The following is a 25,428-nucleotide window of genomic DNA, read 5'->3' as shown; positions in this document are numbered from 1 at the left end:
CGGGAACATGAAAGTATGGGATCAACGTACGAATCCATCAATTTACGGGTTCATGAACGAGTGTCTTTAAGCTGCTGAGACGCCTCTAAATCGATGGCAGTCCTAGAAGCTTGGGGTATGCTGTCTCCTGATGGTAGAGCTCAATCCCGAGCCTAAATTTGAATTGAAGAAACAGCTTTGAGGTAACAACCTTTTTTTCCAAATTAAACGAACGTCCCAGGAACTCCGGATGTGACAGAATGGGTTTTAATAATTATAGACTTTCAAAAAGGGGAAGGGTGTAAAACGTGCGGAACTAGACTTTTTGTTAAATCGTAATTTTGAGACATTATTGGGGATTGATAGTTTACACATTTTATTAATTTGGTTTGATTAATAGATTTCTGGTTGTATCTTTACATTGAAATGTGAGGCCATATTTTCTCTGTAAGGATCCAGCTGGGAATTTCAGTTTTCTTTAAATTTGTATTTTATTATCTTCTAAACTACTAAAAGTTGAATTAGTATATGAAATGTTTAAAGGTCCCTTATTGATAAATTGATGTTTTAAAATAATTTTCATCTTAAAGTTGTAAAGGATCAAATGAAGTTTCAAGGACCCTAGCCTTTCTAAATTTGTTTTGATAACACATATTTTTGAATAGTCTTCCTACGTAGAATTCCGTGATGTGATACTTGAGGAATGTTTGTCTTTGCCGTTTTCATGATATAAAGATACAGAATAGTTATTATTGGGGATTATTAATATTTGATAATGTTTTAAAGTTTCCAAGTGTGTTCTAAATTCAATGTTCTGAGAGTTTCCTGAATTTTATGTTGATCTTTTCTTAACATATGTATAGTTATTTATGATTAACTTCTGAAGAATATTTATGATAACTTTCAATTCTTCTTTCTGAAATTAGAGTCCTTTAAGCTTCAAATGATTCAATCTAAAACGTTTCCAATGTAAAGCAGACAAAGTAGGTTATTACCGAATTATCTATATCAGAGATAACTTTCTAAATTTAGTAATTTTATCATCGGTTTTCATGATGTAACTTCTTTTGTTTTATTAATTGTTGAATTAACTGTAAGAGGTGACAATATAGTTGATATCTTCTCTCTATTTCGTTGTCTCTCTTGTCATTTCTGGTTTCCCATTCTCTAGCACTGGGTATGTTTATCAAGAATCCCGTTTATTAAGTTATATTGTGTGTGCTTCTAAATTCTAAATTCCAAATTAACTTTCTAAATTCATAGCACGGCACATATTGTATATTATCTATTTATATATTTTTGCTTGTATCTATTATTTTTTTCATTTTTCTAATGTTGTATATTCTTTATATATGTTTTTGCTGGTATCTTTTTCTATGTTATTTTTATGTAAAATTGGTGTTGGAAGTTGAATGAATAAATAAATAAACTTTAGCCGCGCGGTTAGAGTCGTCGCGGTTAAAGCACATAACATATAAATGATTTATAAGAATATAATTATAAATAGAAATCTAAGTACCCTTTTTAAAATCGTTTACTCACAACATGTTTCGGTTACACAGAGTGGGTGAAAAGTCCGAGAACGGCTTAATATCTCATGCACATAGGTAATTTGATGGTAGGTGTGATTGGGGATCCTACTCGAATTAAAAATACTACTTTACTATGACTGTATATGCTTGTATGTAAAAGTGGATGAATAAATAATAAAACCAACTCACTCGAAAACCATAGGCAGTACCGGTTTGATAATGTTGATCGCTGTTGCCGGCTTTGCTTTCAAAAATATCTCCACAACGTTCATCACCTGAGTCACTCCTTCATTGGACATGTCTCTCATCAACAAATTGAATGTCCTAATTAGTCCGTCGCCGAATTCCTACGAATAAAACAAATTGAATTCAAGTACAGATTCAAGTAGCTAAATTACAAATATAAGCAATTCATTGATACTCTAAGATTTCACATTAGTATATGCTGTCCAATAAAAAAAGTCAAAGTAAAAAGTAAATTAAACAAAGTAGATGAATGGATAACTGAAGATATTCTTACTCAAAGAAATATTGTTAGGGAAGCTTATGAGGAATTTAAATTAGTGAGGGATGTTCCGAGTGAAGTCAAATACAAATGTCTAAAGAAAAACTATGCAAAAGAAGTGAGGAAAGCTAAGTGTAAGAAAACAGCTGAAATATTAACAACTAGTACCAATTTTAACTCTGCTGTTTGGGAGGTAATTGATAGAAATAGGAGCAGCTCAAAAAGATACAGTTACTAATGTCCCTAAGATAATCGATGAACATGGAAATTATATGGATGATAGTATAGACATTTGTAACTTTTTCAATAAGTATTATCAACAGGTTGCATATAATCTCAAAAAGTCACTGAACACTAATACTTATAATACAACTACATTAAATGCTGAGCCAATTGAAAAGGTATTTAAATTTCATCCATTATCAAGAGATGAGTTGTCAAGAATAATAAAAAATTTGAATAACAAAAAAACAGTAGGATTGGATGGGGTCTCAAGCAAAATTTTAAAAGGGTCACAATAGTAGGTTATTTGAACAAAAACCAGATTATATTGGTAGGAAATTTTATAACAAGCTACCTCAAATCTTGAAAAGTAATGATGATTTGAAGATTTTCAAAAAACAAATTAAAAAATATTTAGTTGATAGAGCTTTTTATAGTGTACAAGAATTCCTTTCAAACCTAAACTAGGTTGAACTACTTAGTGTTAGAATTATTATGTAATAACATGACTTGTCTTATACTCCATGACTGGAGTCTTTAGGACGTAATCTTAAAAAAAAAAGCATTTAAAATAGAAATTTCTGAGCTATGTATTCTAAGGGCCGGTTTCCGAGCTCGAGATTTAGCTAAGTTCAATGTACCTATAATATATTCTAGGTACATTGGCTAAGTTCTAGACTTTAAATTTAATCATTTAATCATTCAGAATTACACAACTAACAGAGAAGTAACAGGTTTAGGCCCCAAACGGAACAGTGCATAATGCACTGAACACATGCTGGTATCGAGAACATGTTCTACAACTGTACTACGAAAATCAAAATAATATCTCATCCCCAAAATTCACAAGCTGATGTATAGTCAAACTACAAAATATAACCACGACCTAGAAGATGAAGAAACCTCAAGGCTGTGCAAAGGCTGAAAATAAACTTTTTACTCGTGATATTTTCCAAGTTTTTCAATTTGTATATCATCAAGCTATCAAAATGAAAAGTTTTCTCAGGAAAACATTTTTTTCTTATCATTACTTTTTGAGATATGAGCGCCTAAAGTTTAAATTTTTGGGACAGAACATATTTCAAATTCGGTAAGAGATAAATCCATGAGATTTAGAGGATAGATTCTTCATGGTCTAATCTAGTAAAACAAACATTTTCTGAAAATATCAATTCTTAAGATAGTATTTCAATTTACTAAAAATAACTAAAATGACTTTTAGTTGAGTTATTTTTGGTAAATTGAATAACTTTTCCAAAAGTTGATATATTCAGAATTAATATATTTATATCGTACCGAATTTGAAATGTTCTGTCACAAAAATTCAAACTTCAGTCGCTCATATCTCAAAAAGTAATGATAGGAAAAAATGTTTTCCTGAGAAAACTTTTCATTTTGAAAGCTTGATAGTATACAAATTGAAAAACTTGGAAAAATATCACGAGTAGAAAGTTTATTTTTAGCCTTTGCACATCCTTAAGGGTTTGAAAGGGTAGGTTAGGAGGTTAGGATTTTGCTTTAAAATGGCAAAATGCTTGTATTATTCAAATGTTTTGAAAATTATTGTAAAGCAGAAACAGAAAGCTTGCTTGTCAGAACATGTTTGTTTTATATAATTTGACTATATGTCACCGTATGATTTTCAAGAATGCGATATTCTGCCTACTCTGTACTACAGTCTACGTCACGGCTGCAGTTCCCCCACTCCAATTGCATGTCAACTTAAATGCAATAGATGAGTGACCAACCTACTAATTTTGGATGGATGTGGCAAGTACAGGTTGAGTAAGAATGGTAAATGAATAAATAATGATTTACCAAAATCTATATAAATAAAAATCGAGCCTCAAATTTTGACGTTCAATAACTTTTTTATGTGTGCACCGAATTTGATGATGATTTTTTTAGTTGTTTTCTTTATGTTCAGGACCAGGTTTATGGCCTATCAAATTTATAATCCGACTTCAGGACTCTTTCCTACGGTCCTTCAAAGTTTGCATGTAATCCTTATGGGAGAAGAATTTGTGAGCTGGCCACACACAGAAATAAAAATCAGCTGTTATAATCATTGCGTCATCCAGCAGCCGTCAGTAGATCTGTTTTTCAATTTTCTTCCTATTAATTCACAAAATTTCAATTCTGTAATTATTATGCCGCGATACGAACGACGTCCAAACTTGGGTCGCAGAACTCGAAATACTGTAAATTTAGAATTTGCAAGGAGATATATCATTCAATTCCCAGCAAGCTGCATTCAACTATAACTAAAAACTGCTGCACAACTAACTGAGCACAAAGGAAGTCCATAAATTGAGATATAAATAATAAAGTATAATACTGATTTTTGGATAATTTTGCATAAAAATATAGTGCATCATATTAAGCTAAGGCTAAACACACCTGAGGAGGCGCGGCTGGTGATACAAAGAGTGTTGATCTTATGGAGGTTCCACGCCATGCCCGATTCAGTGTGTGGGAGTTCTTGCATTTAAACCAATAAGCAAGAAGCACCTGGATGCAAAATGCCGCTTCGCCCCTCCTCAGGTGTATATCGCGCTAAAGTTTTTTCATGAGATGTATTAACTATTTGGCGGTACGAAGTTCGCCGGGCCAGCTAGTATTCAATATAAATAGTTGAGTATGGAAAGGAAGTGTGACAAGTAGGCTCTCCTATGATATCTACTGACTTTATAATATGAATTTCACTGTGCTGTTGATGTGATCTTATCCCCGTTATGTTGACACCATCTAAAGAAGTAGAGTAGAATGTGCGCCTTGCTTTAAAGACTCTCATTATAAAATCATTGTATAAACTACTATTAGACATCTGCTTACCTGCATTATACTATCGGGCTCCATTATTATATAGGCTTCAATGATGAGAAGACATGATTTGAGATATTCTGAAGAACCATCTGTAAGCATCAAAAGTAAATGTTATTGGAATGTTCTGTTTCTTTCCCAAAAACATTATACATATATTATATTTTTTATATGAATAAACTTTATTCGTTATTATTATTCAAACAATAAATACATCATCAAAATGATGAGGAGAGGAAAAATAAGGTAACCTTGTGCTATTCCTATCCCAAATTTAAGGTTACACTTAGGCCAACTCACACTACCTCGACTCGAATCGTACGACTCCAGTCGAGGATACTCCAGTCTCTCGACTTTTTCGCTCATTGTCACTACTTCAGTTCCATGCTACTCTATTTTCTAACCATACTTTATTAAAAATATAAGATCTAATTCGTCACTACTTAGCATATAACAAATTTTATAATAATTATTATGAATTATTATATAATGATAAAACATCACTTTCATCAAACATAACCTCACTTTCATTAAAAATGCACGGTACTATGCAACTCAAGTCGAGGCTCGACTAACATGTCGAGTCGACGCTCGACTCAGTCTCACAGTCGCGAGGTCGCGTGGACTAGAATCGACTGACTGGTCTGAGTGTCACCATTCAAAACACATGCTGCGTCGAGACGAGACTCGAGTCGCAGTCTCTTCTTGACTTGAGTCGCGTAAGTGTGAGTTGAGCCTTAGTCCGAAATAGGTTAGGTCTTGTAGTTCTCCACTTCACAAAATATTTTTAAATTTAGATGCTTCAAATCAAACATACTCTTGTGGAAGTCTCTGTATTATTTTAGGCTCACTTTACAACTCGCCAAACGTAATATCACAGACAATCAGGCTTGTTTGTATTTCAGGCATTTCGCGTGGACTAGAATTAATAAAATGCTCTGAATCCAATTCGCCAGCAAGTACGTAAATCACTTTGATTCAATATGATTCAATGTCTTCAATGCAGTTCACTATGGTTACCACCCTAAACCAGTACTTATTAACTAGGCATAGCATGGAAAATCGTACATTTTTCAAAAATAAAAAAGTTATTTTAAAGAGGTGCCTGAGCATTGACGCATTGGTTTCATTCTTTAATTTTATTCAATCACTCTATTCAGAACCAAGTTGGATTGCAGTCTATCTTCTAGCGCCAAGTATTTGTTTTTTTCAATCGGTTTTAATTCTCGTTTAAAATAATCAACTATATTTTATTAAGCAAGAAATTATATTTTTCAATAATTTCATAATGAATTTTCATAATTCAGATGAAATATTTTGTTAATTAATTATTAATTCTACATTGTTAGAAGACGATCTGGCAACAGAGGAAATCGAGAAAGAGATAGCGCTATCCGCATTGTTGAATGAACTTTATTCCGAAGTGAAAAGTGTAAATTTAAAGTATTGTGCACACCTTATGCAACCTTAGTGTCTAGTTTCCCATTGGGGAACTTTTGACTATTATATACGGCGAGGTGGAACTACCTTTGGGTCTCCCCACTATTCAAAGCCATACGCTAATAATAATAATTGTTGAATGATAAACAAGGATAGCAATACAACTGTTAATCAAACACTGCCATTATAACGTGGACCTCACTATAGAGGTAACCCGTGCTCTGCAAGGGTATATTTTAAAACTTGACAAATTAAAAACATGACCGAGTGGAATCTTGAAGAGTTTGAAGTAGGCCTACAACCATCCTCGGTTTATTAAGAATCTATATGCAAAATTTCAAGTTAATTTCAGTCCAGCAGTTTAAACGTGATGATGCGTCAAACATAATTTTCCTATCACTAATGACAGTGTTTGATTAGCAATTGTATTGCTATCCTTGTCTATCATTCAACAAAGCGGATAGCGCTATCTCTTTCTCGCTTTGCTGTTTCCAGATCGTTTTTTAACAATGTAGAAATATAATTAATTAACAAAATATTCAATCTTGATTATAAAAATTCATTCAATCAAATACTGTCATTATAACGTGGACCCCACTATATTTTATTGTTCTCACCCAATAGTGGCAGCATGTTTTTGAAAAGCATGAACAGGTCTGGAGTCATAGAGGATGCATTTTCAATGACAGCCACCCACAACTCCAGTCCATCCTCCAGCAGATACACATGAGCAGACTGGCTGATGTCAGTGCTCAGCTCAATCACAGGAAACAGAATTCGTTGCAGATTGTGGTTCTCCCATGTTCCCAGCGCCTGCAAACATCATTTCAAATCAATCTACATCTCTCGATAATTACAATTTTCACTTTTCACTTTTATCACGCTTATGTTTATACCCATATGGTGCATAAGTACCATAAAACGGGGTTACTTAAGCCTACAGGGTAACAAAAGCCATTTTGCAAGGTAAATTTCAAGAGCCCATGTTGGTAACACTGATTTCAGAAATCCTGGATGTTTATAGATCTATGAGTTGGAAATTGTACAAACTTCAAGCTGATGCAAAAAAAAAAAAATTACTGAGATTTGAAGGTAAGCATTAAAAAATTTTATTATTTGGAGGAAATTTGTACCAAATTTTATACCCATCATAACTTTATTTGTCCAACCCAGTCTGTTCTCTTTCAAGTTTAGTAACTATTTCGAAACATAACCTCAATTGTCTGTCTAGATGATGCATCAGTTAGTTCTCCAATTTTGAGGTTATTTTTTTCCTGATGCTTCTCTTTTCTCAGCTGGTCTGTCTACGGGGTAACAAAAGCCACAAGAAAAACTGGCTTTTGTTACCCCGTAATGAAATAACATACTATATGAAAGTTCATTACTTACTGTAATTACTTACAGCTATTTATTTCTTTGTTTTAGACCACAACATGCCACGAAGGTACTAATGTTTAAAAAAAATATATATTTATTATTTATCTTTGGTATTTAATATAATATTGTAAAACTCTGTTGACTGACCATTAGTATACGTGTTTACTATTTGAAGGAAACACCTGGGAGGAAGTTTTTAATCTGGCACAGGAAGAATTGATGAAAGTTGATATGGTTGAGAGAAAATTTGCTTACAGTAAATGCAACAAAACGAAATTTTTAGCGTTTCCTCTGACAGAACGGACGAGACCACCGGATTCTTCAATAATTCTGCATCACTATGGAAGCATCAACAACGCTTGTGGTGGCCCTTCAATTCAACAAGTCAATGAAATACCCGGATCAGGAAACTTCTCTACAAATTCTATCAACTCCGTAAAATCCTATGAGGAGACATTAAAAACTGTTAGTGAAATCAATTTTAAGATACATCATAATTATCTGGGGAGCTACGAATTTTATACATGTTGAACCTCTCTATAAAATTCAATAACGAATACTAAAAATAATTAGTCCAGTCACTATACAGAGTGTTTCAGAAGTAGTGTCGAGAATTTTAGGGTATTGTACCTGGATGCTAGGAGACTACAAATGTCATATTTGAAGTGTCCAAAACTCAGCGGTTATCCTTATAGCTGCCATTTTGTTTTTTTCACTTAAAAATTTTTATCTCAAGAACGAAATGTTGTATTGATCTGAAATTTGGCATGAATATTTATGCTATAAAGACTCAACTATAAAAAATAAAAAAAATTTTTTCGTTGAAATTTTTCAAAATGGCGGCCATTTTAAATTTTTGATGGCGAATATCTCGAAAACCGTCCATTTTACAGAAAATTTACAAGAGACAAAAAAGTTAGCAAATTTTTTCACGATTCCAATGATACCTAATTTATTAAGATTGGTCGAAGAATAACAGAGAAATTAATTTTTTTCGTACTGCATGCATGACCACTTTTCACCATTTAAAGATCAATATTAATTTTTTAATTCCAGATGTATTTAAGATGAAGCTTTGAAACTCGGTATGGCTCCATATGGGCAAACAGATGATTTTACAATGGTTTTCAGATGATAATGTTTGTCTTGTAAAAGTATTGTTGTTTCATTAAAAGTAAAGAACCAGATGTAGTGCTTCCTATTTCTTAGTCTCACGTTTCCTAGGTCTTATTTCTATCTTAAATTTCCAGTTTCAATATTTTCTTACGTTGCTTCTACACAAATATTTAATTATTGTAATGGAATTTAGTTCGCTGGAGTACACCGATATTCACTTCATGTATGGAGCAGCTCTTGGCAATGCGACCGAAGCAAGAAGAATGTATGCAGCTGCATTTCCAAACCGCCGTCTCCCTTCCGACAAGGTGTTCACAAGAACTCACAATCGGCTGAGAGAAGTTGGTTCATTTGAACGGAACAGGGTAATTGCTGGTAGGCCTCGAGCAGTTCGAAATGTTGCTTTTGAAGAGGAAGTATTGCAGAAATTCGATTTCAATCCTAGAACGAGTACGAGAGCAGTTGCAAAGCAAATCAATTCAAGTGCTTCTTCTGTGTGGCGTGTACTAAACAAGGAAAGACTTCACCCCTTCCGCTTTCAAAAAGTTCACTCATTGGTTGAACGCGACTATGAGCCAAGAGTAAACTGTGCCCGTTGGTTTCTTCAGCAAGACATTATCCAACCAAATTTTCTAGAAAATGTGTTATTTACCGATGAGTCCAGCTTTACAAGAGAAGGAATCTTCAACTCTCGCAACAGTCACGTCTGGGCCTTAGACAATCCTCATGAGGTCAAAGTGCGTGGTTATCAGCATAGATTTTCGCTGAACGTTTGGACGGGTATCTTAGGTAATCGCGTGATTGGACCATACATTCTTCCTAATCGTCTGAATTCTCCCACGTACATTACTTTTTTAAGAGACATACTACCAGAACTTTTGGAAGATGTGCCTCTTGCAAACAGATATAATATTTGGTTTCAACATGATGGTGCCCCTGCTCATTTCGGAAATGTTGTTACGGACTTTCTGAACATGACCTATCGTCAGCGGTGGATTGGGCGGGGTGGACCAGTACCGTGGCCCGCACGTTCACCTGACCTCAACCCTTTAGATTTTTTTTTCTGGGGCCATATGAAAGACCTTGTTTGCAGCACGCCAGTAGAAAACGAAGAAGACCTTGTGGCAAGAGTGGTTGCTGCAGCAGGTGCCATTCAAGATGATGAAAATGCTTTTATAGCAGTTCGACGGTCCATGATTGAAAGGTGCAGACTGTGTAATCAAGTTGAAGGACGGCATTTTGAGCAATTGCTGCATTAGTATCAGTGAACCGATTTGAGTGAAATTAATATTTTTCAATGTAAAATAAAATTTGGAGGAAAGTTATTCTTGTATATTTCTGTAATAAGAACGGTTTTCATGAAATTATAAAAAAAATTAATATTGATCTTTAAATGGTGAAAAGTGGTCATGCATGCAGTACGAAAAAAATTAATTTCTCTGTTATTCTTCGACCAATCTTAATATATTAGGTATCATTGGAATCGTGAAAAAATATGCTAACTTTTTTGTCTCTTGTAAATTTTCTGTAAAATGGACGGTTTTCGAAATATTCGCCATCAAAAATTTAAAATGGCCGCCATTTTGAAAAATTTCAACGAAAAAATTTTTTTTTATTTTTTATAGTTGAGTCTTTATAGCATAAATATTCATGCCAAATTTCAGATCAATACAACATTTCGTTCTTGAGATAAAAATTTTTAAGTGAAAAAAACAAAATGGCAGCTATAAGGATAACCACTGAGTTTTGGACACTTCAAATATGACATTTGTAGTCTCCTAGCATCCAGGTACAATACCCTAAAATTCTCGACACTACTTCTGAAACACCCTGTATATATAGGTGCATGCAATTTATATTGTAGTTCTGATTTTTTAATATATTATTTGGGTACATAAGGGAAGTCCAGAACCAATCTCTTCATGCAAAATTTCCTTGTGCTAGATATAGGATGGCCCAAAAACCTCGAATTTTCAGTTCATTTTTCAGTTTTCAGCAACTTCTGCCAAATCTCGTAATGGGACAGAAAAATTTGCTCTAGCCTTTTCTTTAGATTATCGAATTCTGAATAAAATGAGATCATTCGGAACTCTCTATCTCCAATGAGTACTGAGTTATGATTTTTCAAAAATGAGTGAAATTTGAAGAAAAAATCAATTTCGATGAATTTTAGTTTTTCATCAACAATATCTTCCAATTATCAACAAAATCTTCCAATTTAGATGTATAATTCAAAGTCCCTCTCGGTGTATTTTTGTGCTCTACAATCTGAGATGAGGTAGAGCGCTCTATCTCATATAGATTTCCAGGTACACCTGACAACAATGCTCCTTGTATTGTGAAAAACACCTAATTTTCAGTTTCAACCATCATCACCAACTACATTGTCCTCACATTGATATTCCGCACAATGACATAGGTTCATGAGATTATGTTCTATGAGAATCACCCGTTAGATGCACCCGTTAGATTTCAGTATTTCCTAGTGGAGAGGCGCGCTTAAGGACACCTCAAGGATCAAAATTTCAAACACTTATAACTTTTGACACAATGCTCAGATTTCATCGTACTACATACACTTCATTCAGATTCTTGGCTCGTCAAGGCGGTCCAAAATCATGCATCATTAGTCAAATTCGGTCGAACAATAGAAAATTTATTGTTGAGTGTTCTTAAGCCCATATTCCAATACACAAAAAATGGCCAATTTTGGACCGCCTTTGGCCAATATTAGGGAAAAATTCAATAGACACAAGTTTAAGAAAGGTTTATTTTCCTGGTTAGTTGATATTGGATTAGAAAATTGTAAAAATTTAGTTCAACTGTAAATATTAAACTATTCATTCTTCATTCTTTTCCTTTACTAGTTTTTCATTATTTTTTAAGAATTAACTTTCTAATCATTATCCTTATTATAACATTAATATTTATTATTACAATTTTTTTGTAATATCATTTTTTACTAATTTTAATATAAAAAACTTTAATCCTACATCACTGAATGAAGTTTGTAAATAGTAATTATAAGGCTAGTTTCACTCACATCCGGTTTTGTTCGGTTCGTTTCGTTTTCGGCAGATTCCGATAAGTGTGGAACGGTGATTCGGTTTGAATTCGGTACCGAATAGAAACTGCATAGAACCGAACGCCCACTTGACACTAATAGGTTTTATCATATTCGTATTCGTTGCTAGGAAAAAGGAAACAAAAACAAAGTCTTTTACACACGGTATCTTGTTTTAAATTTAACCTGGTATCGTGATTATCGTTTTAAACTCTCTTATGTCAAAATCATATGGTCAATTCATTTCAGTTAGTTTACTGGAGGACTTTTTTCTCAATGAATAGTTTTTCAAGAAGATAAATTAAAACTCAGGGAGAATTTTTATTATTTTCTTTTTCCATGAAAATGATATGATTTCATTGATGGAGAGAAGAGATAAAGTTATGTACCATGTGTAAAACAAGAAACAAAATTTCAATTTAAAAAAATTATCACTCTGAACGTCCAAAATTAACATAATCAAAAAGAAACTATTCAAAGAGTTCACAGTTTTGAATCAACTTGAAAATTTTGTAGTTCAAGAAATCACATCTTACTATTTGAACAACAGCTATTATAATAATTTAATACCAGCATGAATATTGTGAAAAACCAAACACTGCTGTGTCTGAGAAGAAAATACCGAATTAGAACCGTACGAATTAAAACCTGATATGTATGAAAGTCTCATTCGTTTTCGGCAACGAACCGAACCGAATGTGTGTGAAGCTAGTCTTACACGCAACAAGGAACTAATAACTTATACCCCAACACATACATAATTTATAATGGGATGTAGGCTATCTTGTTTATTCATTAAATTATGTATGCCTATTAAGAATTGTATGCCTATTCAATGCACAACACTTCTTTGTTTTATTTGTATTAAATGTTATAGTATTCAAATTTGTATTGTAATTGTTTTTGAAGAATAAACTTTGATTTGATATGACTGAATAAATGAATAAATAAATATGAAATGACTGACCTGGACAAGTCGCATGAGAGTGGACACAATAGCACAGCGCAGCATATTGTGATCGTTGGATTCGTACCATAGAAATGGCAGGTATTGTATCAGTCCTTGCGAGTAGGGAATGATCTGACTGCCCATTCGTTCAATTATAAAAGATAGAATGTACAGCACTTGCATCTGCAATAAAACCACACAATCCAGAATATAATGAAAATAAGTAAATATGATATATTTCCTAAAAAAACTGATACAAAACAATAAAAGTTGACCAAACTTCACTAATGGCTGGAAATATAATAATGAAAATATTGAAAAATGATAATGCAAGTAAATGGGATTGATATTGTAATATACAGGCATAAACGTGGAATTATACAGAGGCGGCTTCATAGAGTATATTCATAGATATTTCAACAATGAAAATGAATTAAGCAGATATTCGAAGAATAAGCATGTAACGCATTTACGGCTACAAGCGTTGATAGAATGCTATGAGATTTGGTAGGAATATTCCTTTTTCAACTGTGCGTCGATGTATACACACGGTTTTTTGAAATTTTGCATTTTAGGGATAATATGAAAGGAAAGGGAATTTTCTTCATACTCAGATATCATTAATCAGACTATACTCCGATTAATCAGACTATAGAATTATTCATAAATAGTAGTTCTGTGAACAGTAGACCTCGCGCAGTTATAAACCACAGTCTCCTCTAATTCTGTTCATCAGAGTAAATTCTGTCCCGTCCTGTCATGTCGGCAAGATATCGGTGTATAAACGACTAATGGCTGTTTGGGTTGCTATGCTGCTATCATCGAAAGCTTACCGAGTTGAAAGCAGAGAAAATACTATGCTACTTCAAGTTATCTATTGCATGCAATACAACAGCTGTGTCCACACAACAGCTGTGTTTTCAATAAGTTACATTGAAATATTGAATTGCATGCAATTTATAATCCACTCGACAGCTGATTCATGATGAATAATTCTATAGTATGATTTTTACTCTAATATTGGCCTATGAATGAGGCTCCTTTTCCTTTTATATTAGCCTTGAAATGCAAGATTTCCAAAAACCTTGTATATACGTCGACGCGAAATTAAAAAAGGAACATACCTGTCAAATTTCATGAAAATCTATTGCTGCGTTTCGCCATAAATGCGGAACATATAAACATAAATAAAGGGAAATGCAGAACCGTCGACTTGAATCTTAGACCTCTCTTCGCTCAATCAATCAGCTGACAAGTGGATTATTCATTGCATGAATTACACAGATGTCTGGAGAAGCCGTGTCTATTTCTATAAGGCCCATGTTATACGAGTGCTAATGCCGCGGCGTTGGCAATGCTGAACCAAGTTATAAACAGCGTTGTTAGTGCGCACTATGGAAGTGCCATTGCCCAGTTAACGCGACGCAAAAACCCCGCGTTAACGCCGCGGCATTAGCGCTCGTTTAACATGCGCCTAACGTCTATGGTTTCAATATTTTGTTTTGCAGTCATGGTATTATGATGGGTGCCCCCATAAGTATCAATATTTTCACATTTGAAAAAACAAATTTAATAGGCGAGCCTAGGCGCCAGTTGACACAGTTGAGAGGCAACAGGTGTGAACCTTACAATTATATTTGGTTTAGAACTTGAAAGACTTACCCTTTTCGAGAAATTTCAAATGACAATAGATTGGAGTTCATGCTTATTGTGCAATGAGAGGTTTCTACTAATTAAAACAGTCAATGAGATATGTAGTCGTTGCCACAGAGTGAGAGACAACTGAGACTGGTACTGCTGGAACTAGAACAGGTTACACCAGATACTGTTGGATGAAAAAACTGCGTGAGGTCTACTGTTCACAGAACTACTAGTATAAATATGTGAAGCAAAGTGGGGCGAACTGACCTTGCTCTCACACTCGTGCACATCCTTCAACAGTGCAAACAGCAGGCTGAAGAAGGGTTCGAGGAATTCGGCAAATTGCTCCGAGTTGAAGTCAAAGTCGTCGACGGCCATCTTGATGGTGTTGGCTGCTGTCAGGCGCACCACACAGTCTTCCGACTCCTAATCAAAATAAATATCACCATAAATGCCTAATTTGAATAGGTAACACGATACAAATAGATGAAAAACACTTAGTAGCTTACATTATTTTCCGAAATGTTCAGTGACTGTGGCACCTTTGTCAACGGTCTAGTTGTAGTGGTGTTTTGTGTGAATTCCAACGGTCAAGACCACAGAGTAAATAGTAAACGGAGACCACAGAGTATGTAGAAAGAAGGAAAACAGATTGAGGGGGAGCCATTATGGGTTAGAAGCGGGAGATTTCAAATTTGAGTGCGTTATTGATAAGGAAAGGGGTGGAATATGAATTGATAGAAAATAGGAGATTTAAAATTAGGAATCAGAAAAGAATTAGACTAAAATTAGAAAATAGAATTATAGAATTGAATTGGAATGAAATTTATTTTCAACTATAACTACAATAAAACCTGTTTCCACACTTACTAATATTTTGTTTGGTGACGTGTCCACACTGGGCACGGGCAAACATTATTTTCTAACATATTAAAATTTGCCCAAACTGTTTCAACAAACATGTTTGTCGAACATTTGTTCAGTGTGGACACGGCTTTAGGAATTAAGAAAATAATAATAATTTAGAAATTTGGAAGAGAAACATAACACAAGGACTGTCATTTGTAACATAAATAAATATTTAAATCCTTTTTTGAAGACAATGTTGTTTGTCTTTCCTTTCGATGAACAGACTATAGATGATCTGAGCAACGTTACGACCAATCTCCAGCGCATGCACTTGAATACGTACACTCATAGAGGTGCTTCCAATGTTATTTGAATAGACACTTGATCCTTTGAATCAAAAAGTGGCACTTTTTGTATGTACAACTTTGTTGACCGAACGAAGTGAGGTCTATGTTTCAACTCGAGTTTTCTTTCATCTGTCTGTAAGTAAGTAACGCATTTACGGCCAAACGCGTTGATAGAATTCTATGAGATTTGGCAGCAATATACCTTTTTTTACTGCGCGTCGATGTATACACAACACAAGGTTTTTGAAATTTTGTATTTTAAGGAGACTATAGAATTATTAATAATCAATCAGCTGACAGTGGATTATTCATTGCATGCATTACACAGATGTCTGGAAAGCCGGTGAACAGGTGACACCAGATACTTGTGGATGAAAAAAGTGCATATGGTCTACTGTGAACAGAACTACTAGTTATGAGGATTCTAGTGTGAGTTTAAATAGTATGTGGAGGAAATAGTTGTTATTTGTACTTGTAAGGAGCAAAGGGAGACTCTTTCTCCCTGAGGGGAAACGTTTGGAGCCCGCGGCAAAGCCAAGGAGGACAAGAGCCCGAGGGAGAAATATCATTATTGTTGTTCTCGTGATGCACACTAATTTCCCCACCTACATTTACTAACCGAGCGATGTGAGGTCTAAAGGTGCGTACAGATTTACGCGCCGCGAACATGAGCAATTCACTTTTAATCAGCTGTTGCCAAGCTTTTTATATCTGTATCTTACCGTTTCTGTAAAAATACAGATATAGTCAGCTGATTAAAAGTGAATTGCTCATGTTCGCGGCGCGTAAATCTGTACGCACCTTTAGATTCAAGTCGACGGTTTTGCATTTCTCTTTATGTTTATATTTATGTTCCGCATTTACAGCGAAACGCGGCAATAGATTTTCATGAAATTTGACAGGTATGTTCCTTTTTGAACTTTGCGTCGACACATATAGAAAGTTTTTTTGAAATTTTGAATTTTAAGGATGATACAAAAAGAAAAGGAGTCTCCTTCGAACACCAATATTACCGTAAAAATCAGACAATAGAATTATTCATCATAAATCAGGTGTCGAGTGGATTATTAATTGCATGCATTTTTTATGCACTATTAATTGCATTGAAAGTAATTTTATCTCGACCTTTATCTGCTTTCAACTCGGGGCTGAACTGTTGTCAGTATGTCTTGAAGGAGATTAGCTTTTGAAGTTAGTATTTTTAATTCGCCAAACCCAACAGCCATTAGCCGCCGTTTTCACACCGATATCTCGCCGACGCGACATACAGACGAGTTTTACTTTTATGGACAGTATAAGAGGAGGCTGTGGTTTATAACTGCGCGAGGTCTACTGTTCACAGAGCTACTAGTTTATGACCAATCGGAGGTTGAAAAAAATGAGCCTCGTATGTTGACGGCAAGTGTACTGGTGTAAATACCTGTAGCAGAGCAAGCATGGCGACATAGAGCGAAGGACGCAGCTCGCGAGCCAATTTGACGCTAATCCACTGACCCAGTAGCAGCGCTATTCGCCGTCTGATGATTCGGTAGTTGGTGTCACCGCCTTTCAGCTCCACGCTCAGTGTCGACATGAACCAGTTGTCGAAGTTGATCTGCAACAGAAACACCTCATTCCATTCACAAACACACAAATTAATTTTATTTATTTACAATGCAAATGAGACTAATGTAATAACATTGTTAAATAAAATAGTAAGGGCTATTTTTCTTCCAAATTTATAGGTGACATAGTCCAAGATAAGGTTAGAATTTCACGTGTACAATTTAAAAAAAATGTTAGTCCAAAATAAACATGAAAACTACATATTTTCAATTTAGATAGCTTGAATTAATAAATTGATTAGAAATATTCCACTCAATTACCACTTGTAACGAATAATATTGAGTTATTTAAGAAAATTTGGAACCATTGAAGAAACACAAACTTGTAAACATAGAAAAGTACCACAGGATAAAGCCAAAAACCAATTCTAATTTATACAACAGTCCAAATGTATAGTGAGGTCCACGTTATAATGGCAGTGGAGAAAGATAGGAGACCAACGTTGCCGAACCTAATAGTTGCCGTTGCCGATAGCTGATACAGGTTTATTAATGTAAAATTAACTGCTAATTCTCGTTTAAAATAATCAATTATATTTCATCAAGCAAGAAATTATATTTTTTCAATAATTTCATAATGAATTTACATAACTAAGATGAAATATTTCGTTAATTAATTATTAATTCTACATTGTTGAAATACGATCTGGCAACAGAGCAAAGTGAGAAAGATATAGCGCTATCAGCTTTGTTAACTGATAGACAAGGATAGCAATACCATTGCTAATCAGACACTGCCATTATAACGTGGAACTCACTATACACATCAGGGATAGAGCCATTTTTTTAGAGAGAGAGGATTGCATTGCCTGAATCTTAACGGCGACAATGATGCAATACGCCGATGACATAGTTGACCGAGCGAAGTGAGATTCAAGTCGACGGTTTGGCATTTCTCTTAATTTTTGAATGTTTAAATGTTTAAATATTTATATATAGCGCATTTACGACGAAATGCGGTAATAGATTTTCATTAAATTTAACAGGTATGTTCCTTTTTAAATTGCGCGTCGACGTATATACAAGGTTTTTGGAAATTTTGCATTTCAAGGATAATATAAAATGGAAAAGGAGCCTCCTTCATACGCCAATATTAGAGTAAAAATCTGGTGTGGCGCACTCACACAACTATCCTTGCCGTTATGAAAATTGATCACCTGACGCTAGTGTTCCCACGCATCTCAAGTCTACTATTCAAAGATTTGAGCCAGCTGGTGGCAGGGCAATAGAGCCAGCAAACGCTGGAGACACACATGAGGTCTGCTATCTCTTCATAGTGAATGATTTAATAGAATCAACAATAATTTGCAATTGAATAATCACATTTTATCGAATTTAAAGCTTATTTTCAATTTTAGGTGAAAATGTTACTGAACATTAATTGTAGAGATTTTCATGCTCAATCTACTCCACTTGATTTTTTTTGTTTCAATTGTATCTGAAGCCTGATAATTGGGAATCTATCTGCATTGATGGGGCGGAGCTCCTGAAATTTTTACAAATATGGGACTTGTGGCAGTTGATAGAGCTTATCGATGACTATTTAAGTATGAATTTGATCAAAATCGTTGGAGCCGTTTCCGAGAAAATCACGTTTTTGACAACATTTCGTCATTTTAGCCGCCATCTTGAATTGCATTTGATCGAAATTGTTCGTGTCGGATCCTTATAGTGAAAGGACCTTAAGTTCCAAATTTCAAGTCATTCCGTTAATTGGGAGATGAGATATCGTGTACACAGACGCACATACACTCATACACACACACACACACACACACACACACACACACACACACACACACACACATACAGACCAATACCCAAAAACCAGTTTTTTGGACTCAGGGGACCTTGAAACGTTTAGAAATTGGGGTACCTTAATTTTTTTCGGAAAGCAATACTTTCCTTACCTATGGTAATAGGGCAAGGAAAGTAAAAATCAGACAATAGAATTATTCATCATAAATCAGCTGTTGAGTGGACTATAAATCGCATGCCATGACGCATGCAATTCAATATCTCAATGTAACTTGGTAAAAAATCAGCAGCTGTGTAGACTATAAATTGCATGCCTCATTGAATGCAATTTTTATGCACTATTAAATAGGATGCAAAGAACTTATAACAGCTTGTCTGGACGCCTAGATGTCTTCTGGTTTTCTCGCGCTAAGGTCCGGAAAGTGTTATATGATAATTAAATCTTGTGTAAGCATGATCTCATCAAATAAATAGTTGGTGTATATCAGTGTGGATGTGCATATGGTTTGGGACGTCGTTCAGTTATTAATGTTATTTTTCTATTGATAACATTTTTGTTCATTATTTGTTATTATATTCTTTAATTTTTATAAGTTTTGGAATTTTGAATTCTCAATTTGTTCTATTTTTACTTTTTTCATAAGTATTTGAAAATTTTGTACGGTATTTTTCATTTTTGAATTAGGTGGTATTTTTGTTGTTTGTATTATTTATTATTGCATAAGTTCGTATTATTTTTATCATTATTTTTCTTTTTTCATTTGTATCTGTACAATTTTTATTGTTAAGGAGACATATTTGGGGAAACCCGTTGTCACCATTGTGAATAAATAAATGAACTATTGATTGCGTGCAATAACGCATGCAATTAATAACTAAAATAACAGCATTATCTCTCGAACTTTCTCTGCTTTGAACTTGGGCTGTCCTGTTGCTAGTATGTCTTGAAGGAGATTAGCTTTTGATGTTAGCATTTTTGATGATACACCAACAGCCATTAGCATTTTTCACACCGATATCTCACCGACACGACATACAGGCAGGATTTACTCTGATGGACAGTATAAGAGGAGGCTGCGGTTTATAACTGCGCGAGATCTACTGTTCACAGAACTACTAGTTATTCTGGTTGATAGCATTCAGACGTGCGAAATTGGAATGTTTGAACCAATACAGTAGATCTCAAAGTGAAGATTACAAAACCAAAAAAATCTGGTGTGGCACACTCATACAACATTCCTTGCCGTTATGAAAATTGATCACCTGACGCTAGTGTGCACGCGCATCTCAAGTCTACTATTCAAAGATCTGAGCCAGCTGGTGACAGGCCAATAACGCTGGAAAACGAGGTCTGCTATCTCTTTCTTAGTGATTTGATTGTATGGTGTGAGATGATTTTTCTCTTTCTTAGTGAATGATTTTTATAGAATCAAGAGTTGCCAACAGTTTGCAATTGAATAAGCAAATTTTTCGAATTTCAAGCTTATTTTCAATTTTAGGTGTAAATGTTAATGGACATTAATTGTAGAAATTTTCATGCTCAATCTTTTCCACTTGAATTTTTTTGTTTAAATTGTATCTGAAGCCTTGACAATTGGAAATCTAAAATCAAACTTTGCATAGATGGGGCGGAGCTTTTGAAATTTTCACAGATATGAGACTTGTGGCATTGATAGAGCTTATCAATAACTATTCTAGGTATAAATTTGATAAAAATCGTTGGAGCCGTTTTCGAGAAAATCGCGAAAAACCATGTTTTTGACAACATTTTTACCAGCCGCCATCTTGAATTGCATTTGATCGAAATTGTTCGTGTCGGATCCTTATAGTGTAAGGACCTTAAGTTCCAAATTTCAAGTCATTCCGTTAATTGGGAGATGAGATATCGTGTACACAGACGAACATACACTCATACACACAACACACATACAGACCAAAAACCACTTTTTTGGACTCAGGGGACCTTGAAACGAATAGAAATTTGGAAATAGGGGTACCTTAATTTTTTTCGGAAAGCAATAGAAAGAGTAGCATTTTAAACATTGTAACATTTTTTTATATAAATTTGAGACATTTTCATTCATAACAAATAATTATTAAAAACGAGTCTTACAAATTTCTTGTAAGAATAAAACATTGAAATTATCGACTATTTAATTAAATTAACTAAATTAACTTGTGATTTTTATCAGACATGGAATTATTATTTTAGATATTCCTATTTTAATGTTACCTTATAGCTGAATTATTTAAATTTAGACAGGGTCATTTTTCAACCCATTATTAAGTGATTTCACTTTATATATTATATAGATGTATGTGTGTTTGATATTGAATTTAAATTCGAATGTGTTGTGTGTTGAATTAGAATATGACGTTGTCTGTAACTATGATCAGCAGTTGAATGGCAATAAAATTATATTTATTTACTTAATACTTTCCTTACTTACCTATGGTAATAGGGCAAGGGAAGTAATATTGACTTATCATAGGGATCGATTAAGCAAATGCCATAAATTAAGTTTCAAGCTGGCGGAAGAAAAAATAGAAATGTGCAGCCAGTATAATTATTTGGGAATTAAATTTCAGTCTTCTGGAAGATATGCATAGATGTTAAGACGATCAATAAGTAGGGCTAAAGCGGAATCAACAGTGGCGATGAATGTCGCCAATGAATTATCTAGTCAGATCAGAGAAATGGATAGAAAGAATAAAGGTATTTCATACCGATGTTATTCCATTCTGCCTATATGGTTCAGAGGTTTGGGGATCTGCCATCTAACAGACAATCATGGACATTTTAGAAGTCAGAATTAAACATGTAAAAAAATAGGACGCAGTAGTGAAAGTTCGTTTATATTTCTAGAACCAGAAGGGTATGATATTCCAGTAGATCTAAAAACGTTTCATAGTTGGACGGCTAGGATTTTTTTTAAATAAAATTAGAAAAATTGCGAGAAAATTCAAATTCATTATTTACTCTTCAATGATACAAACATGCTTGAATAATAGTAACAAAACTACTGAGAAAGAATATTCTTCACATGGGCTATGGGTGCCTGTGTGCGAAGATGAGTCTGAATCGATTTATCTCATTTGTAAAGAGGAAGTATTTAAAAATGAATTTAATAATAGAAAAATAGAATAATAAAGAAGATAGAAAAGAAGAAAAAAGGTTAAAGCCAAAAAAGGCTTAATAACTGAGAAGAATCGTCCATCGCAGCGGCCCGCTGAGAGAAGAATCGCAAATTAGGTACATCCTTGTATCATAACTTCTCTCATGATCACGAGTTGTAGTAATAAGTAGGTACCCTAATTATAATATCAGAATAACTTGGAGAATGTCTCCTTTGAATTGACTTCAAATTTTTTTATTCGACTTCTAGCTGTTGATAAGTATTATAATAATTAATGTCGATTCATCCTATTATATTAAGCGAGCAATTTCTGTATTTATATGGTTATTCTGGTTATTCATGTCCAACGGATCTCGAAAACGGCTTTAACGATTTTCACGAAATTTGGAACATAGTAGGTTTATGATATAAAAATTCGATAGCACTAGGTCTCATCCCTGGGAAAACTCGCTGAACGACATGAAAAGGATAGTAATTATTTATCCTTGGAAAAACATATGATAATTTCGTCGTCTGTCGATAACAGAAGATGCGAGTGTCTGTGTGGGAAAGAGACAATATTATGTTCAGCTGTTGAATCAATCAGTTTATCTCACGAGAAATATTATCTAGAAATTTTAATCGACTTGATCAAAATAATCTGATTTGTGGACATGATATGGTGTATCATTCTAAATAAGAGTATAATTATCATAATTTTCAAAGTTAATAATTATTTTACAGTTCTAAGTGATTAGTGAGTGTTATTTTGTTATTCAATTTGGTTTGTAAACAATCTAAATTGGAACTTTTTTGTTTTAAAATGTTTGGACTGAAAATTGGACCTGGATTCAAGTGTATGGAACATAACCTACTTTTTGGACTATTTATAGTGTGTAAATCAAAATTCGGGGAAGAAACAATTTCGGGCTGTGCCTGTTAGTCCTTCCCCAATCATTTTAAAGAATTGTGTTCTGTTTATAAATAAATAAATAACGAGCAAAGCTCGGTGCCACGATATTAATTAATTAACAAGCAACCTATAAGCAATGATGAAGTTCACATCTTGAGTACTTCTTCTTGGGTATTGACATGTATTTTGTTTAGGACAAATGTGTTTTTGGCTTACTTATGAAGTGTTTTCTTTTTTCTTCGAAATTGAGTTGATTTGAAATGTCGATTAAATTTTATGTAAATGTATAAGTATATTATAAAAGTGAGATATAAAGAAAGAGATTGTATATTGAATTTTCGACATGCTAGAAACTCTATTGGTTTAATGAAAAAGTGGATTGTAATGTGAAGTAATTATTCTGCATACTTATTTCTTTATACTAGAAATATTCCTCGTAAATAATCCATTCCAGTCTGTCGAAGAATTTATGGATAAAACTTATAACTAGGGTATTTTGAAATTAATAAATGATGAATTATAGCATAGGACAATAAATTTGAGTCAATTTATTTTAGTGCTGTTTTATATTGTATTAACTGGCATTCATGTCAAATTGTGATGTTCTAATTGTAATGACAGGGTTAACAGCTTGATTCGAAGAGCGCTACTATCGAAAAATTATTTGCCAGCTCGGGAATCGAACCCGGCATCTCCCAATTGCCAGTCAGGGATGCTGACCATTACACCAAACTGACAATCTTTGGATAACAGCGCTCATTTATACGAAGCCATATCTGTAATCGTAGGCTGGGCGTACACCGGTTAGTCAAGACAAGACTAGTCACGTTTAGTCACAATACTTCACATAGTTGCTTATGAAGACATGTCTAATTGCAATTAGTAGGCCTAATCAGTGTGAGTTGCGTCATAAGCAACCATGTGAAGTATTGTGACTAGTCTTGTCTTGTCTTGACTAACCGGTGTACGCCCAGCCTAACACTTTGGTTCAGTTTCAACTTTCAGTTCAGTTATAAAAACTCTCATACAAAAGGTGTAGTTTATCAGAAAATTAATCCTTTCCACACTAATTGAGCAATGGATACATCAAATCGTTATGAAGTAAAACAGACATTAGATTTTTGGTTAGCCGGGATTGATTGTGAGTTAGTATGTGCGCTACCTGATCGTAGAGCTCGAACGCAGCCAACCCTATAGCATTGTAGACGGCGTCCTTGGCGAGAATGGCCTGCAGGTGATGGCCGGGCACGGGAGCGTGATTACACTCCACTAACTCCACCAGCTGCCGGCTCAGCTCGCTCTTGAACTCGTAGAACAGCGCCAGGAACAACGCCTCTGCGCATGGCTGCAACACAACAGAGAACACACCAACTGAACAAGAGCAGAAGGAAGAGTAAGAGGTCTCCGACTTGGGTGCTGGTGAAAGGAGAAGGAGAAGGAGGTGAAGGAATTGTAATGGGAAGAGAGAAATTATTAAGAGACTATGAAAAAAGAGGTACTAATACAGAATCGAACAAAGGTATAAGGAGGGTGTGGAGGAGGAGGATGATGAGGAGAAGGTGGGGGATAAAAGGGTGGTGGTGGAGGAGGAGGCGAAGGAGGAGGGGGAGTATGAGGAGGAGTGGGAGGAGGAAGAGGAAGAGGAAAAGAAGGATATATATATAAGGAGGAAAATAAGTATATATACATATATATGGAGGTGTGGATGGAGGAGTGAAAGTAGGACGGGAAGAGGCGAAAGAAAAGTAAGGAAAGAAACACAAGTTGAAAAATTGAGAAGATAGAGAAATTTCAAGAAGGAAGGCAAAATGAAGCATTTGAAAGAATCAAGAATTTCACTACAGTATAAAAAATAGGAGGTGAAGATTGGAGAGAATGAAATCTAAAAAGAGAGAAAGGAGGATAAAACACAGGTAGTTATGAAAAATGTAGAAAATCAAAAATTGGAGCGAGTGAACTGTCTTGGACACTAAACAGAATCAATCGGTGATTATTGAAATTATATGAATAAATTATAATTATATTGAAATTAAGAAGGTATAAAATTGAAATTATAACATTTGGAGTTGGAAAAAATGGAAAAATTAGAAAATATAAAATGACAAAATTAATATATCTTCCATAAGGCAAAATATGCTGAGAAGAAACTGAAAGACAGGAATGAAGCAAAAGATAGTAATAGTGAGAAAATTC

General features: G+C 34.3%; 1 protein-coding gene across 1 annotated transcript in view; it reads right to left on the bottom strand.

Annotated features, from left to right (window-relative positions):
• The window catches only part of LOC111043335 (importin-11), a 96,173-nt gene that overhangs the window by 12,159 nt on the left and 58,586 nt on the right, over nt 1-25,428 (bottom strand). The window contains exons 16-22 of the mRNA XM_039435753.1: nt 24,398-24,580; nt 17,265-17,438; nt 14,916-15,074; nt 13,026-13,190; nt 7,119-7,314; nt 5,074-5,153; nt 1,701-1,858 (exon numbers count right to left, since the gene is read on the bottom strand). Coding sequence (XP_039291687.1) covers nt 1,701-1,858; nt 5,074-5,153; nt 7,119-7,314; nt 13,026-13,190; nt 14,916-15,074; nt 17,265-17,438; nt 24,398-24,580 — 1,115 coding nt within the window. The remainder of the gene's footprint in view (nt 1-1,700; nt 1,859-5,073; nt 5,154-7,118; nt 7,315-13,025; nt 13,191-14,915; nt 15,075-17,264; nt 17,439-24,397; nt 24,581-25,428) is intronic.

The sequence above is a fragment of the Nilaparvata lugens genome, chromosome 9, assembly GCF_014356525.2.
Source record: "Nilaparvata lugens isolate BPH chromosome 9, ASM1435652v1, whole genome shotgun sequence".
Lineage (NCBI taxonomy): Eukaryota > Metazoa > Arthropoda > Insecta > Hemiptera > Delphacidae > Nilaparvata > Nilaparvata lugens.
The sequence above is the reverse complement of the archived record's forward strand: the minus strand, read 5'-3'. Positions and strand labels throughout refer to the sequence as shown.